The 18,641-nt window shown below is 42.3% G+C and overlaps 2 protein-coding genes across 3 annotated transcripts in view; one reads left to right on the forward strand and one right to left on the reverse strand.

The window, feature by feature from the left end:
* Positions 1-16,983, forward strand: LOC144093628 (uncharacterized). Of its 2 annotated transcripts, none has more exons than XM_077627202.1 (10): positions 1-610; positions 680-779; positions 857-922; positions 1,049-1,272; positions 1,781-2,096; positions 3,299-3,460; positions 7,209-7,313; positions 8,120-8,300; positions 8,830-8,935; positions 16,889-16,983. In XM_077627202.1, exons 2-10 carry the CDS (start codon positions 700-702, stop codon positions 16,966-16,968), a joined length of 1,320 nt encoding a protein of 439 aa, XP_077483328.1. In that variant the 5' UTR covers positions 1-610; positions 680-699; the 3' UTR covers positions 16,969-16,983. The 2 variants fall into 2 exon arrangements, with proteins under 2 accessions (XP_077483328.1, XP_077483327.1); XM_077627201.1 differs by lacking the exon at positions 16,889-16,983 and adding an exon at positions 10,352-13,936.
* Positions 13,877-18,641, reverse strand: part of MetRS (methionyl-tRNA synthetase 1) — an 18,396-nt gene continuing 13,631 nt past the window's right edge. The window contains exons 18-21 of the mRNA XM_077627200.1: positions 17,586-17,763; positions 17,402-17,488; positions 16,540-16,644; positions 13,877-14,114 (exon numbers count right to left, since the gene is read on the reverse strand). Coding sequence (XP_077483326.1) covers positions 13,950-14,114; positions 16,540-16,644; positions 17,402-17,488; positions 17,586-17,763 — 535 coding nt within the window. The 3' untranslated portion in view covers positions 13,877-13,949. The remainder of the gene's footprint in view (positions 14,115-16,539; positions 16,645-17,401; positions 17,489-17,585; positions 17,764-18,641) is intronic.

Here is an 18,641-nt window from a genome sequence, read left to right on the forward strand (position 1 = left end):
ACACTGCGAATGATTCGGCACACATATTTTGCTCTAGTACCGAGCCAAGCAATAGGAGAACAATATACAGCACAAAGATAAGAGCTCGCGGTTCAGACGTGGGCGCGTGCGTTATGACAACGCGGACTTATTTGGGAACTTACGGGTGCACGCAGTCCAGATATGGCGCTCTCCAACAGGTAGAGTGCGCCGTAAATGGCGAAGCGGTGTTTACGTGTTCTGTGCAAATGTAGTGGACGTTCCGCGGCGCGGTCTTGTTGTCAAGGCAATGCATACAAAAATCATTCGTTATTTATCTGCGTCCGATCAACGAGGCTGAATTCCTGAGCATAATTGCAGCGATAAGCGCGTGATTGTGAAATTGTCGGCCTATCCTTCTCGCCCGCCGTGTGATGACTGCCAGTTGTCCAGCGTGTTCGTGTTCATTGCCTAACATGGTATACACAAGGCCCTTCATCGAAAATCGCCGCGCCGTAGGACCGGCGGACCTGCTTTGGCACCTACTCGTGTAGCAACGCTCTGCATTAGGTGGTTCTTCGAATGCCTTTGGTGATGGCTATCAGCCTGAACGTACCCAAAGAAGCGAAATCTGTACTGGTGCTTTAAGAAGGTAAGAAAATAGACGTCGACTCGTTGATTTTGCGTTTTTTGTTAATACTGACCTGTCAACTCTGCTCAGGATCTACCGGGAAATCGGCAATGAGTGTGCTCACGGAAAATTGCGTACTTTCACGTACGCGAGCTCAGGACCTGAAGAGCGTCCGAAAACTAAACTGCTGGTAAATTCAGTTTCCATACCGACAGCGTTGCTGTAATGAGTAGTCGTTCGATTTTACTTAACCGTTTGTTCTTGCAGGGGTAGCGAGTTGGAGGATGTCAGCATTGTGCGAAAGATGTCTCATGTCGAGGTCCTCTCGCTGAGGTACGTTTTCCCCGAAAAAAATATAAACAAGTAATCAAGCAAGAAGTTGTTGTGGGCTCGTGCCCCAGTTCACACTTGTCGGCTTTCCGTGTTCTGATTTCGCATGCTTTCTTTTTTTTTTTGCAGCGTCAACAATATCAGCACCTTAGCCGACTTCGCGCATTGCAAGAATCTCCAAGAGCTTTACATTCGGAAGAACAATATCCAAGACTTGAACGAAGTTCTGTACTTAAAAGATCTTCCCAAGCTAAAGAATCTTTGGCTGGCTGATAACCCTTGTGCGGAAAATGAGAACTACAGGATGACAGTTCTAAGGCATCTTCCAAGCCTGCAGAAACTGGACAATCAGAGTGAGTCCCTTGCATGTGTTCCCTAGACTGCTTGCCATGCTTGTGAATGTCATTGCTGTCATCTAGTGGAGCATGTTTGCATTCTACGTGATAATAAAATTAACTGAAATGTCTCAGTGCAGCATGAAAATACACAATGCAATATTGCAAACTAGGTTTTTATAACTATAGAGCTGCTTCTGTCATTGCTTTCTGCTAGTTATCAAAACAGGAATTGCCAAGTAATTAATTAACCAGGTCCAATTTAAACCTAAGAGCAGTTTTGCTCAGTTAGTGAAAGTGATGCTTAAATGTATTGACGATTGTTGCTAACCACAACCTGTGTGAGTGAAAGATGTGCATTGTAGTCTGAAACCGTGCATCTAAATTGAATATGTTGGGTCCAGCAATAAGTTATAGACAATGCCTTGGAACTTATTACCAATAATCAAGTTTTCGTCGTGCGACGACATGGAGATATGCTTGTTCACTCAAAAGTTGTTTCCTTTTTTTCTTTACTTCATGCCAGCTGTTCAAAGTCACGAAGTTGAGAGAGCACAGGTGCAAGGGGCTGTGTTGATTCTTCCAACTTTGGGTGCCACTGGTGCTACAGAAGAAGAGTCGCCGCCAGCAGCACCTGTTGGCAATCACAACAACCGTCAGCATCCAAGCAGCCAGCCACCATCTAGACACAGTCCACCACAAACCCACCAGAATGGCTCTGAGGATGTGCATCACAAGTACAGCAATGCCTCGCGCCCCAGGGACCTGGAAGTGGATGTGCCTGCCATAGAAGCTAGTGTGCCGAACAGACCGGCTGCCTTCCAAAGCCCTGCTGTAAACAAGTGAGGATGTTTGTGACTTCTGTGCTTCGCAGGTGTTGTGTTCTGGCATTTAGAACTGAATGGAATATCCTGAATTTATGCATTGCTACTGGGTGGATGAGATTAAGAAGTTTGCGGGAATAAGGTGGCCGCAGCTGGCGCAGGATAGGGTTAATTGTAAAGGTATGGGGGAGAGAGTCCTTTGTACTGCAGTGGGTGTAGTCAGGCTGATGATGATGATGCTCAGTGCAGCTAAGTGCAGTGAGTGCTGCCCTTTCTCGTCCCGTGTGTCCTCTTTTGTTTTATTTACTTATTGTATTTTATTTATTAAAGTTTTGACCAGCTTATCTTGTATCTTTTCTAATGGCAGCTGTGAGCTTCTTTCATTTGTGGTGTTTGCTTCCCTTGTTATCAAGACAGTCTGTTGCAGTGCCTGAAAGTAAAGCTTGTAATTTGTACTTCAGTTTGCGTGGATGAGGTTGCCTGTTTTGTGTGGATTTGAGGTGGAAGGACTCTAAATGTCTACATCGAGGAGGGCATGCAGTTCAGAGAGAGTCACCCATTAGTCGGCTCCTTGTCTTTCACTATAATATGTAAAGTTGAGCCCTTGGCTATCGGTCTTTTCCTCCCTCTCTTGGCTCACTGTTATCAGCTCACTGGGGGCGTTGCATCTGCAGTGGATACACTTGCACTCACTGCTATTATTTGTTGCTTTGACACTCGTTCCACTGTGACGTACTGGTCCTTTGTGAGAAGGAGAGAAGTCAAGCAATTTTTGTAAGTCTTTTTTGCAATTGGACAGCACTTTGTATATTAGCCCTTATGTGTGTTTTAGGATCTGTGGCAGGATATCAGTTTTGGTGACCAGAAATGTAGCCTGCATGTTATTCTCTCCTTGCATATAGTGTCTTGCAGCTTGCACTACTCTTCCAGTTGCCTAGACACTTTTGCTGCAATCTTTCTTTGACATTCTGTGTCTTTCATTCGCAGTTCTTCCTTTTGTTTGTAATGACACTGTTGCTATTACAGCCACCTTCATGATTGGAAGTGTGGCATCCTTCACTCCTACATCTGCCCAATATTGTATTAAACCTGGCGCTGTTTTGTGCATTTTGCACATTTTATCCCTGGCAATAATTGGCTGCGCCTTGTGTGTAAATCGTCATTTTTTAGCTTGGCCGTCAGCCATTTGTGAGACCACGGGAACATTGGTGTTTGTGCAGCACTCCATGCAAAGAGCCTCCACGGCTGGCTGAAGCAGCCTGCTCCCCTGTGCTCCCCAACATGCCTCAGGACAGCCACGTATCATGCCAGGGCATGTCACCTGCTGAGCAGCACGCATTTCATGCACGGGTTCAGACACTTATGGATCACTCAGGCAGAAGGTCAGTCTTGCTTTGCACGCATGCTCATTGGTGGGACATATGCAAACTTGATGCAGTTCTAGTGTATAGACACTCACATGCAAGCAACTGCTGGGCCAGTAGCTCAAGCTCACGCAGGCCCATAAACTGTGCATGTGTACGCAGCAATAATAAAAACATTGGGACTGAACATTTGCTTCTGGTGCAGCTTATTTATAAAACAATGCCAGTCTATAAGAGAGCAGAACTTGTTCGCTTGATTTTAGAAAAATAAAACTTTTTACAGAAAATTAAAAGTTATGGTTTTTGCTGTTATCGGTACTGAATTCCATATTTTCGTTCCACGGTACTGAATGAGCCATTTACTGTTTGTGTTTCAGGCGACTGGTGAACTAAAGTTTATGTTAGTGGGATTTAAAGTGTTATAGATAATTACAAACATATTGATGAATATCCATAAACTCATGTAAGGGCCTCACTTTTTTCTTTAATTCAGGAGTGAAATTTGTAGGTGCGACCCATGCACGAATGAAAAAAAAAAAATTATTTTTCTCGGTTATGTAGTTCACTACCGGGGGTGCGGCCCTTACACGAGATTATATGGTAATGAGCTATTCTGGCATATTTTAACATTGACTGATATGGCAAGTCAGTCCTGAGGATACTATAAGTAATTTTCAACCTGCAAGATATTAAGCTTCTTGATTTGAAATGACTTAAAAAGTGCAGCTATTTGCCATGCGCTTTTGTAAATATTGTCAGCGCTTGAAAGAATGTATTAAATTGAATGCTTATGTAAAGCATTCAATCCAAGTTATGAGGCCACTTTTAAAGTGCAATATTTTTGGTAAAATTCATTTTCCAATTTCGTTTCATCGAAACACTGATTCATTCATGAATGAAGTGCTAAAAAAATTGTTTCTGACTAACACCGTTGCAAAGCTACAGCCAAAGTTGTAAGCCCCTGCAGCTCTTGCTAAACCAAAAGTTTTTTAGCCATATAAAACCCTCATTTTTGCATTATTATTTTTTTCGCGTTAATTGTTCAGTTTAAACGTGTAATATAATTCTTACCATCCATGTGTGTCTTGTTTGTATTTAATAACTAAAACACTCGTGAAAGCGGTGCAAGACATTTGGAACACATCAGGTGGTTATGTCGGAATACTGAGCTTTGGTTTGTATGGTGGCGTGTGTCATTTCCACATAAGTAACAGATGTATGCTAGACGCTTTGAAGCACATTGGGACAAAACCTGGCCTGCTAACACAAAAAACTTGTCTGATGGGTGACCAGCAGTGTATGTTGAAGTTTTCCTTTCGGTCTACTGATATTGCAAAGACCAGAAGAAAAAAAAGTGAGTTGCCACACGAGCAAAATCACGGAAAAGCAATACTAAGGAGGAGCTGGGCAACAAATATGGTGGCTCATTGGTTTATGACACTTCTAGTTGTTCCTACTCTTTTTCTCTTGAAACTCACTTTTTGCCACTTCTTATAACGTTCCTGTGCAGAATTTTTAATTTAAACTTAGTGCAATTAGTTCTTATATACCTGCACATTATATACCTGCATATATTGTGTATGAACTACAATAAGTAAAATTATACAATTTGTTTTCTTACTGCTGAATTTTTTCTCAAAAGATGCCTTTACGAATCGTTTTTGGTCATTCCACTATTAGACAATGACAATTGATGCTGTTGTAATTATTTTGGCTCATTGCACAACTCCAGTCTTGTATAACAACAAAAGTAACTTAACCTGCGATGAAGTAAATTAAAGTTATGTTTGCTGGCGGCAGATGTAAAATTAGTAAATATTTTTAAAAATGAAAAAAAAAATCTCATCTGTTTTAATGTTGTGGTTAGGATGACACAGTGTCTGTTTAAAGACAGGCTACTAATTTTTCATTTTTATCTGCTGTGAAAAATTTTCTTCGGGAAAGTGGCCTCAAATAAATAAAGGAAAAAAAAACCTTAATTTATTGTGTAAGCAAGTTAGTCATCATACTTTGCCTATTCAGTCTAGTCTTATATTTGATGGTTAGCAAATTTAATATCTTCCTTAAATTATACATGCTACAAATGGGTTACGAGCGAATCGCCATATGGTTCAAGTTTTCCTAGTCCCAAAAAAAGCCATGTCCGCCGTCAGACCTCCTGCACCACTTTGCTCGTGTGCCACTTTGTACTTGTTGCCAGTACACTACTTGCCTGACACTAAAGTGCTTCTGATTCTGGTGTGCTTTGAGTTCTTTCACGCACTCACAAATAGAAGAAAGGGACCTTCTTAAGTCTTTTCTTTTTTGATAGTAACATGAAAAAGGTACGCAATATAATGGATGCGTGCATACTACTTCTACAGTGATGTAAGAAAAAGGTAATCACTGCACTATACAATACTAGAACCCGTCAGGTTTAATCCTTGATTCCTTTCACCACCTTACATGAAATCAGCACGTGAAACTTTAAACAACGTGTTGTGTTGGACGCGTGTTCAAGCTGTCTGATATTTGGGATGGACTTACCACAAATTACAAAACTCTGAACCCCAGTTAATTCCAGTGGGAATATCTCAGAGATAAAGGTCGTGTCTAGTTCATGGTTGTGATTGGCGCTTTTCTTTTTTCAAATTGCTGTTGACTGCAGGAGTTAGTGCAGCAAAAAACAAAATTGCTGGCGGTTTAGCTTTGCTAACCACGAAATATTGTGCGAAAGCATGCTTTTGCAGGTGGACACCAAAGCCACCTACTTGAAAGCGCGATTGAAAGCACGTTTTCTTTCCTTTCATTACTGTGCACAGATGGAAGTTGAAGACGATGACGACTTGCCATGCACAGCGCGAGAGTATGTTGCACTTTTACACGAGGTGTGATCGGCTGTGCGATAGCGTAGTGCTCTCGTGCTGAGGCCAAAGAAGCTGATCTGTTTGCACCGCTCCGGGTTCAAAACACAGTCACGGCAATATTTATTTTATTTCTCCAGCTTGCCCAAGGTCACCCTCATTCAAAGTCTCGTTTATTTCTCGCTGTTTCCCGCATCACGTGACTAACTTCATAGGCTTCACCCCACACCCGCATTTTCTAGGTTACGAGGCCAATAGTTCTTTCGCACTAAAATTCGCTGCACAATCACGATACACAGTAGTGCTTTATTACAGTGCAGCTGATGTGGGTGATTTTTGCATTTGAATGTAGAAGTTTTGTTAATGTAAACTGTAGTGTTCAAGTGGTTTTCATAGCTGGATCTTGTTGACGTCGGTGGTGCACTTCTGCTTCTACGGCTTACACAGCTGGATCTTGGCGGCACTGGTGCAGCAGTAAACAATTGCATTTATAGAGCAACATAATCATCCTGCAAGTTTAAAACAGCTGTGCTGTAATTACAGGTTACTGGCTATCGTAATCGTGCCCCTTTCACTACTTTCTTAATCCTTTCCTTCACTGCTCTGTCCAGATGTTCACCCATTGCATGACCTCTACTGCGGCTTACCTTAGAGCAGCTTCTAACTCCTACACAGGCGCACATAAAGTGCCCGAGAGGCACCTCTAAGCCTTCTGCAGGTAGCAGTATGGGCCAGTTGGTGCATAACTGGGGCATGAAAGCAGTGCAGAAGGTGAGGATGGAGGAATTCAGCACTTTGTCATTTTGTTCATCCTTGTCTTCTACACCGCTTTTGCACCCTAGCTTGCTTAATAATCTGTGTGTGTGACATGAGCCCATCCAAGTCGTTAATGACTGTTGAACAAAGTTATTATTCTTGTGCAGGTTGCGCAAGAGTGCAGAAATCACGTGCGATCCAGTGGCCCTTTTTGAAGGGGACGACCCTGTAGCTGCAAGACAGAGCAGCGCTCAACTAGGTGACACTCGACGGTAAGGCCTTCTTATTTCCCATTAGAAGGTGGTTGTTGCTTTCATCACTGCCCTCACCAAGTACATTTTTTCCTCCTTGTTCTGGAGCGTTATGAGACTTTCTCACTTCGCATGTGCTGGAGTTTTGAATAACTTACTTGCATAATAAATGTGCTCACGTATTGAACTCATTTACTATTTGGGTTGTCAAAATTAAAAAAATTTTTCTAATATGTTGCCCTGTATGATAAATACCCACCCAGATTTCTAAGTTTTCTTGTGAGAAAAGAAGTGAGTTCATTATGCGAGTAACTGCAGTATGCTGGGCATATACAGCATGGAAATTAAGCAGTTTGTTGTCTCTACCTGAAAGGACACACTGTTAAACACCAAATTCTTACAAGCTCAGCTGTATAGGACTATGTTGTCTCACAGCCAAGCAGGTGGCCAGTTCAGTGGCAGCCTGATTTGTTGAATTGTAGATTTCCGAGCTTCATCCGGGGCTGTAGGTGCAATAGCTCATAAATGGCATGAAGCTGCAATGAAGACTTAGCAGTGAAACTGACATTCGTCGCAAAATTCCATGGATACGTTGCCATCTATGCAGCATTCTACGCATATGTTTTCTCTCTTCAATGCGATAAACTGACGTTACAGAATGTGCCTGTGCTGTAGTTAATTCGCCAGAGGAAGTAATACTGCACAAAAGGGCAGGGACAGAAGGCTGTATGCGTGGTGTGAGTGTTACAACTGTATTGAAATTTGGGAGATATTTGTGTCTAAGCCGCCTTGTTGGAAATTAAAAAAAAGTATGTATATTTCTCAAGGTTTTCCTCCGTGGAGTACCTGCACACACATTCTTCCCTGGAATCAGATGCATTGATGTCGCCGCCACCGGGTGACGGCAACGTGAGGGGCTGTGCTGCCATGTATGCCGAGGTGCACAGGTCGCACAAAGCTGAGAAGGGCTCTCCGACTCGCCTGCTGCCCAAGGGTGGCAAAAACAGGGTCAGTGCGTTGGCAGCTCCTTTTTCTACCCCCTGCAAAACTTTGAGTGGCCAGGCTCAGCAAACATTGCTTTGTGGCATGTATTTGTTGGGCCACAATAAATTGTGGGCAAACAAATAACTAACTAAAGAAATAAAGGTAAGGTGGAGCCAGTGCTGTGGTGTTTTGAGGAGAGCTGTGGTCACTGTAAACATATCTTTGTGAGAGGAATGTATTTTGTCGTGTATACTTACTTTGGCTGTAGCTTGTAGCTGCGGTCTGAGCCAAGACTACTCTTAATGTTTTGTTGCTCAACTTGTTTTGGCATATGTGGTAATTAGCAGAGGTAGCAGAATAAGCAGTAGAAAAGAAATTCGGAATGTGAGAACTGACAATATTAAGGAGTCCAAGTGTGGAACAAATGCCCACATATGTGAAGATGATGCATGTCATCACTTTCATTTCATTGCACATTGAGGATGAAAAGGCAAATTTTTTCCCCTTGCATTCACTCACTGCTTGCTTTTCTCATTTTGGCATTGTCTTGCAGAATGCAAACATACTGTCAGCCGTGCTGTGCCTCATCAAAGAGTTGGACTACGCCAGCCTGGAGGTTGTGGAGACTGCCATTCACTGCAGGATGGAGGAGATGGATGGTTAGGGTCGCCGCTGTGGTTGTCTTACTGCTAATGTTGCATTTTTATGCCTTCAGCAGCTCTGCGCCTTGCCTAATATGGTCAAGCGTAAAGAGGAAGCTGCACATTTCTGGTAGCTAGTGTCACTTATTTATTGACTTATGTGGCTTAAGAGGTCACTGGTGGCGGTTGCACATCTGCTACACGGTGTCTGGTGTGTGTGTATGATCTGCAAGCATTGCAGATTTGCCGTGCTTAGGCAGTGAAGTTGGTAGTGGAATTCATCTGTAAAAGGGAATTGGGATTGGTCGTTATGCAGGCCAGCTTGCAGCCCTTAGTACGTTCGTTAAGTTTGGTTACACAAAAAAAGAAAAAAAATAATAATCTTGTTCTGCCCGTACAGCCCTTAGTACAGAAGCTTGCTTTTAGGAGAGCTTAATCAGGGCCATGCTTGAACAAATGCACTGTGAAGTTTGTGATTTGACAACCTAATTGATGTGCCAATGAATTAGTAGTGTCAGTGGAGTACCTCAATGAGGAAGCCTTTGTAATTCTATTTTGTAGAGCTTGCGAAGAAATGTTTATGTATTAATCGTGTCAATAGGGCTTTAATTGCACTTTTAGTAGTAGTGGTAGAGAATTCAGTCTGCACTTAAATGAACCACATTCCCTTACATTGTGCACCCGTCGTTCCCTCTTCCTACTATGTGCTGCATGCATTGCAATCTCCCGCGTTTTATTTATGGATCTGTTATAAAAGTGGTGGTTAGTGCAACTATTTATTTTTACCCCTGCATTTCACCATAATCAAACTTGCTGTGTTTACAGCCGAGCTTCATAAACAAACAAGTTGCTTACCTTAAAGCTACTTACTGCATATTGCTGCAGTTCTTCATGCCAAAGTGTGTGACCTTGTTACGAGAGCCAAGTACAGTCTGCTGTACATACTGTATTTGTGTCTGCAGCAGTTTTCTCTGCACAACTCTCATTTTATCCTTTTTATTTTAAATTTTATGCGAGTATACTTATTTATTATTAAGCATTGTTTGTTTTGCTTTGTGTGTTCAAGATACTCGTCCAGTGTTGGCAGCAGCCTTTCTCAACAGGGTGGTATGTGATATATTTCTTTTACATGCTGTCCCTGTCATGTGGTTTTCAAAGATAATTCCCCTACTTTTGTGGGGATATTATCAAAAAGTTCTGAAGAACTGAACCAGACAGTATGTGCACAGCTTTGAATGAGCACTGGAGCCTCATGACAGTACAGGATGTACCTGAAGGGCACCGACTTTAAGAGGCATGTTGGGTTTAAACCACATGACAGGGGCACATACAGCTGTTGAAGCAAGTCATTCCAAGAGCTAGACAGATACAGAGTGCTTATAGAGTTCAGTGCTGTGTCTCAACTCTTGTTTGTGGTACTCTCTAACCTTTCAGGAATGGTTAAGAGCGCACCTTTTGAAGGAAGACGCAAAACTGATAAAATTGCCAACTCTGACAGTGACTGTGGATCCGGTAGCATCTTAGACGACTTCTTTGAGGCTGTGGGAAATGTCCTGAGAGTTTTTTCTTGATCAATTACTTTCCTCTTTACAACCTTTGGATGATATAAATTATATCTAGCCGTAACCCTCAAATTTTTCTCTGTGTGCATAATTGCATGTGATCGCAAGTTAGCCATGGCAAATGCCGGGCTGTTACATTGCAGGGAACAACAGAACAAAACTGCGCAGTAGTGCTCTGCAGAGCTGCCCAGTTTGTATGTGCAACAGTGTATGTGTGGGAAGCATAATGCGAATAGTAACACACTTTTTCACAAGAAAAATGGGAAGGCGTCAACTTTCTTAAGAGCCTGGAACTTCCTGTACGTTAGTATATGTTCTTGTTATAATTTTTTTGCATGTACTTGTTAACCTGTAATAGCTATATCCCAATACAGGCGTGAAAGGAGAGCAATTTAGAATATTATTTTCTTTGTGCTGCAGTTACTATATAATGTATTGCAACTTGCTCAGTTCATAATTGCTCCAGTTGCTTTTTCCTTGGTTATGGTGTTTATGGTTTCTCTTGAACACAAATCTAAAAAAAAAGTGTGAGCCCACTTTGAAATTATGCCAGCAATTCGTGCTGCACATAGCAAGCTTCATTTAAGATACATTTTGATGTAAATTTATTGCCTGTTTTATGGCGGGAAAGACATACATGCGAGTAAATCTAATGGAGCAAAATTGTTTGCTTGACTCGAAAGATGCCTACAGAAACAGTGGGCCATTTTTTTTCCACCAGTCCATTTATTGTCACAATTTGTGTGTCTCATGTTAAGTATTAACACCAGTTGCTCATAGAAGTTGCTCTCTGTCAGCTTAAGATGTCCTTTCTTTTTTACTGCATGTGTGCGAGAGTGTACAAAGTGTGGAGGCGTTTTGTTGCGGCACATTTTTATATAGTACAAGAGAAGATAAACATTTTGTGTTGCACACCAAGAGCTGTTCACTCACCTACATGACATATAATTAATGATCTGTTTGTGTTGTGTGTGAGTGCAAGATTTCAATATTTTTCTCGCATACTTTCTCCGTTCAGTTCATACAGTCTGATAAATGGGGAAGCATAAGAAATCTGTGTCGCTATAATGCAAGACCATTTGTTAAGCATCCACAAGTTATATTTGCCTACTTTACCATGGCTGACCTTTACAGGAGTTTGGTGGTGTGTCACGTAACAACTTCCTCAGAATTTGTCTGAAAACATAACTTGCCATGTCGTGATCCACTGTGCACAAGTTTTGGATTGGAGGTGATAAACTGAGGCGCGTTGGCAGTCATGCCTCACATATGTAATAATTACTTAACCGCCTATGCACTGTGCAGGGTTCTTTATGCAGCCCCCTTTCTTTTTCAAGTAGCGCATTCAGTGTGTCCCCAAATCCCAAACTTGTCTGGTTGCATGTCATTGCTGTGATGGGAATAGCTTTAGCCATTTTTAATCGGTCACAGGTGTTTAGAGGCAAGTGGTTGTGATAGTTAATGCTCAGCGTTTTTTTGTTTCACTTTCACGTATTATCTCAGGAATTCTCGGCACCATTTGCATGTACATTTGCCTAGTGTGTGCTGCTATAAGTAGGGGTTGGACTTTTTTCAGTTTTTATTTTTTGAGAATTCAGCGGACGTTTTTCGGTTTTTATTTCGGAACACAAGGTTCGTTTCTTTTTTTCGACAAATGAAATAGTGATGACTTTTTTCGGTGATTTAATGTAGCAATTCTGTGTGGTAAAAAGTCAATGTCTATCATGGTGTTTTGGTCATCCTGAACAACTTATTTACCAGCCATTCACGGCCAAATGGTAGTAGTTGGAGCTGTACTTTACTTGCCGTCATTAAAAACAGTTACTCAAATGAGATAGCCGGCAGACAAAAATGTAAGTGGAAGTTTACTTCTAGGAACTGGGTTGACATGTTATCATTTGGTTGTTGCACTGGGTCGAGAGCGAGGGCATGGCATCATATGGTCTGTGTGTTCGTGGCAGCGATGGAACTGCCGCTCAATCATTATTGTAGCTAAAGTGTTGTTTTTTGCAATGCCCATGCGTGGTTTTGTACGAGTGTTCTACAAGCAGTTGGTTAGCCTATTTAACAGACTGACTGCTCTAAGCAGGTAGCGATAGTGAACAAACAGTGCTTAACTAGAAGGCGGCGTTTCCGATCTGCAGAGGCATGCAAGCAGCTATCGGAGCAATACCTCAAATCGCGCAACAGCAGTGCTTATCCAACGATATTAATGTCACAGTATCGTGCCCCTGGCTTCCCTACTTCGTTAATTTTCAACTTTGACTATGTGTAACTGGCATTTAACAGCCAGCTGGCTGTGCTTTGCATACTAAGAATAGACCTTTTTCAGTTAAAACAGAACCTTGAAAACTAAATTCGGCGTACTGTTATCGGTTTTTTTCCGGTTTAAGCTGAAAAGTCCAACCCCTAGTTATAAGCTGTCTTCAACCATTTGCTCCTGCAGGCATCTTTTTCAAACATGGGAAAGCACACAAATGCAGTGCAAAGGATACTGTGTGAATGCATTCAAACTTTGATAAAAGTACACGTACATTCCTGCAGATGGAACCACTAACTTGCAGAAGAGCTTCCAGCTGCATTTATTCGGCAGCCTGTTGTGGACCACCACAAAATGCATTATACAAAAACCACCACACACATACTGTTTGGAGGGTTACAACAATGGATTTGTCACAAGGATCAGTGATGAACCAGAATACACATTACGTGTCCCTCAGCTTAGCCCTGGCACAAATTTTTAGTTTTCAAGCACTTTCAGTGCCTACTGGTGCTTGGGTAATTATATACATAAATTTTACGGTATTAGACGCTCATTCAACTGCATTGTCAGGTATTCACCTGTGTTTACATCTCTATATCTAGTTTAGGACGGCTGTAGCACTTCATGCTTCGTAAATGTAAATATTGGCAGGTTGTGGTAGGCACTGGTGCCATTTCCAGGTAGGTCAGTTCTTGCTTGGCAAGCAAAGTGTACTTGTGCACAAAGGTCATGTCATCTGAAGAGCTTGCAAATTTTGCATGGCTGTTTTTTCTTTTTCTCAGACCTTCAGGTGCACATAACGGGCAGTTCAGCAATAATACAAAGTCCCGGTGAGGATATATTTCCAAGGCTTGTAGCAATCTCTGAACCTGCATCTTTGTAGTATATTAACTGTCTCTAGCCTGACTGTGGCATGAACTTCTACTGCATGTTACTATGAGCTTGAATACAAGGAAAAAAAAAGCACGCAAGTTGTGTAGACATGATTTGTACTGAAAAGAAGCTTTTATAATGGCACACTTACTTGTTTACTGCCCTGTTTTGCCCAAATGCAATTTTTCTCCCTTGCAGCTCAACGCTGTAATTCAGTCTCTTTTTCGACAAATGGGGAACACCACAGAGACATTTGGCACATTATCACCTGTGTGCATGCTCTTGCTTTATTTACGAAATAAATAAGTGGCTCATATCTCAGTTCAGCGTGTGGTCATTTTTTCTTTTTCTGGCCCCCACGCTTTTGACTTGAGGGAGCTGGCAGTTCCTGGCCCAAAGCCGATGCCAGCTGCTTTTTGAGTTCCAGCAGATGGGCCACTTCCTTGTCAATGGTTGCCTTGTCTGCCTTTGCTGCCTTGAGTTCCCTGACCTTGTTGCCCTGGCAGGTAAAAGAAAAGACTAGTGTCAGCAGTGCACTAGTGCACCTTTACTGAGTACAAGAAAACCTTAAGACAAGTCCATCCAATTTTTGTTCTTAACGTCATTGTGGCAATGTTGACATTTGTCCAGCAGCAAAACACTCCTTTATTGGCGAGATGGTTGCATTTAAAATTTTTGTTAATGCATTTAGTTGGGCAATTTGGGAATGGCTTCCTAAATTCATCTTTTCTAGCAAACATGCAGGCACTGCAACACACTACATACACATAAGACAGGACACTCGCTAGATGCAAGTAGTCACGAGTGAAATTTCTACAGAGTATCCCGTCTTATAATGTGTAGTAGCGCGTGTAATGTCGGAGTTTGCTACAAAAGATCCATTTAGAAGGTAAAATTTTTCCCGTCACTCCATTCAGATTTTTAACAGCAAGACAAACAAAAGAACTGTATGGTCGCTGTTTGTAAGTGAATGGTGATTTAGACTAGTGTAGTGTTCCAAAAGTTTGCTTGCAAAAGCTACCAGTGTTTCACACCCTGACCCCCCATCTAGCTTATACAAGCTCTTGTTTTCAGTAAAGGTAGCACTTGTCATTAGAACGCAGTAATCAGTCGATACAGGCAAACTTCTGTCTTCAGAGTCCATTAAACCAAAGCCTTAAATTGCACTGCGCTGCAGTACAACAACGCTTGGATTTAATGTATGGACTTAAAAAAGGTGGGTAGTACATGCTCCCACGATCAACATCACCAGTAAATACTAGTGTATTTCTTGCTCCAAAAGATGACAACTTGTAACTAGGACAGCCTTTCCCTCGCAAAGCTTATTGCGCTGGGACCGCAAGAAGCACAAAAATCGAAATTTTGGAGTCGTTTCCATTTCCTCATGCTCATTCTTTTTCTCCAAATTCTTAGCAAGAAATCTCCATCCACAGAAGTTTGTTTCAACGAGTCCTACAAAGCAATATCGTGAATGGATTGAGCAGCATTTATGCGAAAATGGTAGCATCTGTGGTGTTCATAGAAGACAGTATTGCCTTACTGTATGTTGCCCTCAGCTCGTTTCAACACGGGCGTTTCTCATTAGTATCATTATCAATCTCAGCTGAATAGGAAGGCTCTTGCAGAGATTGCTGTTCCAGGAGCCATTCACAACGTTCACATATCCCACACAATAAACCTGCTTTTAAAGAAATTATGCGAGTCATTATGATTGCATATTTACTGTCTGACACCATGTCGCTACCACCACTTGTTTTAACTGAATGAGAAACGAAGACCACATTGCATCAGGAACCTCTTCACACCACACAACTGCTTGCTGGCAGAATATGAAAATTTGTCAATTGTGGGGGTTAACATCCCGAAGTGACACATGGGCTGTGAGGGACGCTGTAGTGGAGAGGCCTGTATTATTTAGATCAGCTAGGCTTCTTTAACGTACATTGATATCGCACAGCACATGGGTGCTTTTTGTGTTTTGCCTGCATCGAAACAAACCCAGGTGCATTGCGATTCACAATTAATGCAAGTGCATAACTCTATAAAAACTTGAATGAAAATGCTCATCTTTGCTCATTTGTAACCTCTCGGTGTGGCAGGATTTATGTAAAGTTTCAATGTAACGTAATGAGAATGTACAGTGCCTTGAGTACTTCCTGCATGATCTACAATCCGAAATGAGATGAACACAAGGACCACTGATGGAGCATTTACTTGAGTCGCAATCCTCCCTTTCGAATCACAGGAACAAAATTAAATCCATTTTACGGCTTGTGGCTTTTGGTGTTGCTAAATTAACAAACGGACTCTGGCTGTGAGATGCACCATCTTCCCAAGAAAAAACATCGGAGAAAAAAAAAGCTCTCTTCATTCATTATTTCCAGTCCCGTGTGCGCCCTATATATAACCAGGGCACTAACTTAATATGCAAAGGAAAACCAAAAATTGAAACAAATATTAAGCCAAGAGTGGAGTGCCTCAAAAATTACAAAATATCAAAATGGAATGTTAAGACACTGCCAACTCTAGTTCAACAAGCCTGCTGGCTATGCATGCACAAGCAAAGCTGCCAACCAAAATCAAGGTAGAACTGTCAACTTTTTCTTGTTATGGGGGTTTAATGTCCCAAAGCAACTCGGGCAATGAGGGACTCCATAGTGAAGAGCTCTGCAAATTTCGACCACCTGGGGTTCTTTAACTCACAATGACATCGCACAGTACACGGGCCTCTAAAATTTCACCTCCATCGAAATTCGACTGCCGCGGCCAGGATCGAACCTGCATCTTTCGGGTCAGCAGTGTAGCACCATTACCACTGAGCCACTGCGGTGGCTCAAATACCGGCATCGAATAAATATATATTTTTCAGCATTACAGTTTCTGGCCATGACTAGTGCGCCCATGGCATGCATAACACTGCTTACCTGGACTTGAACTTGCTGTGTCAGCTCCTCTGCGTTCACACTTGTGTCGCCCGAGGCGTGCGTATTCTCGGAGTTTATATCGCCATCTTTGTGGCCGTTCACAACCTAAAAACAACATTGCATGACTGTCACTGCCAAGTTGAAAATATTTGAGTAACCTTTAATGAGCCCTTGCATCTGTTAAATACTCTCTCAAAGAACAAATCAAGCACAAGCCAAGCCTGCAAGCATTTTTTTTTAACCTAACAGACAGGATACAGTAGAATCTCGATCATACGGATCTCACAGGGTTATGAAAGGGATCCGTATCATCCAAAACTAACAAAATTCCTATGCGAAATTTACGCAGATCTGTTTCCGGCTGACAAGGTTTACCTACGGCCGCACGTCACCGCTCACTGTTCACGGTGCACACTGCGTGACTGGTGATCCCGGTGTCTGCGATGCATGGGCAGCAAGTACTTAGTGCATGAAGGGTGCGGTCGCAGCTCGTGCATTCGTATCATCCGCAGTGGGGCGGTGAGTTGTTCGTAAAGTCCGAATTTTTGGCCACTGCACATAGTGCACTCTGGCCACGGCATTTTACAAATTCATACCATCCCAAAAATTTGTATGAACAAGAATCGTATCATCGAGATTTTACTGTAATTAAGAGCAAGAACTGTGAAGCAGGATATACTTATCAAAGAACAGGTGAAAAAGAAAAGGAAATAAACTGGCACTTTCCAAGACAAGCTGTTGATCTATCAGCACAAGCATAGGGCAACTAGCACATAAAACCAAACAAAATCAAACTACTGGCTTTGGTGTTACTCCCCAAAGCTTTCCATATTTTTGTTTTCAAAGCAAAGGACAGCCGTACCTTTGCAGGTGATGGTGTCTTGCCCTCAAACCGCTTCTTCAGCGTGTCTATCGTCTCCTGCTCAATCTTCTTGAAGAGAGGAAGAGGCTAAAGGAAAAAAAAAATGAAAACTAGGCAAACTAACAGTTCCAGAAAACAAAACCCATCGCACCACACCAAATGAAACTTTGTTTTCCTCTCTTACCTTGTTCATCTTGTGGCCTGCCTTCAAGAATGGTGCGAAGTGAGATCCCAGCTGGAACATGGGCACATTCAGCTGCTGTCTCAGGGTTTCGCTAGTCTCGGGCATAAATGGGTGCAGCATGCCAGCCAGCAGGCAGGCAATGTTGGCGCATAGCGCCATGATGCTTGCCGACCGCTGCCTGCAGTACACACGACACGAACGTCAGTCACTGGAATTTACTTTGACCACTGCCAATTAATTCATGCATGAAATGCCAGCAAGACAAAAAAAAAGGTTAAAAATTTATGGTGTGCCAGAAGATGTTCAACTCCTGCTTACTGCCACTCGCAGTGAAGGTAAAAAGTGCGTGCCCACTGAACTAAAGCAGCAAGCCAATCACTAATTCAAATGATGAGTGCCCAGGCAAGTGCTCATACTACCCTCTCAAGTGTTGAGAAAGTGAGCGAACCAAACAAAGTTGTGAAGAATTATAGCTACTCTGCAAGCCTCGGCCCCTGCAGGGCTCATAAGTGGAAGATCATTTCCAGCGGAGCCAACATATGCCACACACTGCCTTAGAAAAACTTGGTTCTTGTGCAGTAAAAACCAAACCACCAGTTGTCAGTTGCCAGAGCACAATGTTGAGATGTACAGGCTTCTTTTCATTATTTGGGCAGAAACAATTTTCAGTAGAGCGGCAAGCTGGACTGGTTGGTGCATATGCATCTTGAACTGGAGGAAGAACGATGCACAACATTATGGGGTTGGCATCGTGTTTTCTGCCAATTAAAAAAAAGGCTCCTTTGTGTGCAGAGAAAGACTGAACAGATGCCTCGCCTTAGCTCCTTTGCTTGACAAGTAAATGACAAGTCACGGTATGTACCCTACGTGGGCACTGTGGTTTACTAATTCCCTTTTTCTTGTGGTTGTCCGACAAACAGGGCGCCGTGTAATTATTCGTTCAAAGGAACAATTCAAGAATCAGTCTTCAGAAAAGTATTCGCAAGTTGCTAAACACTGCAGGAACTGTGGAAAAAAGAAAGAAGGTGCACCTTCCATTCAGATAAAACTAAGATT

The sequence above is a fragment of the Amblyomma americanum genome, chromosome 6 (genome assembly GCF_052857255.1).
Source record: "Amblyomma americanum isolate KBUSLIRL-KWMA chromosome 6, ASM5285725v1, whole genome shotgun sequence".
Taxonomy (NCBI): domain Eukaryota; kingdom Metazoa; phylum Arthropoda; class Arachnida; order Ixodida; family Ixodidae; genus Amblyomma; species Amblyomma americanum.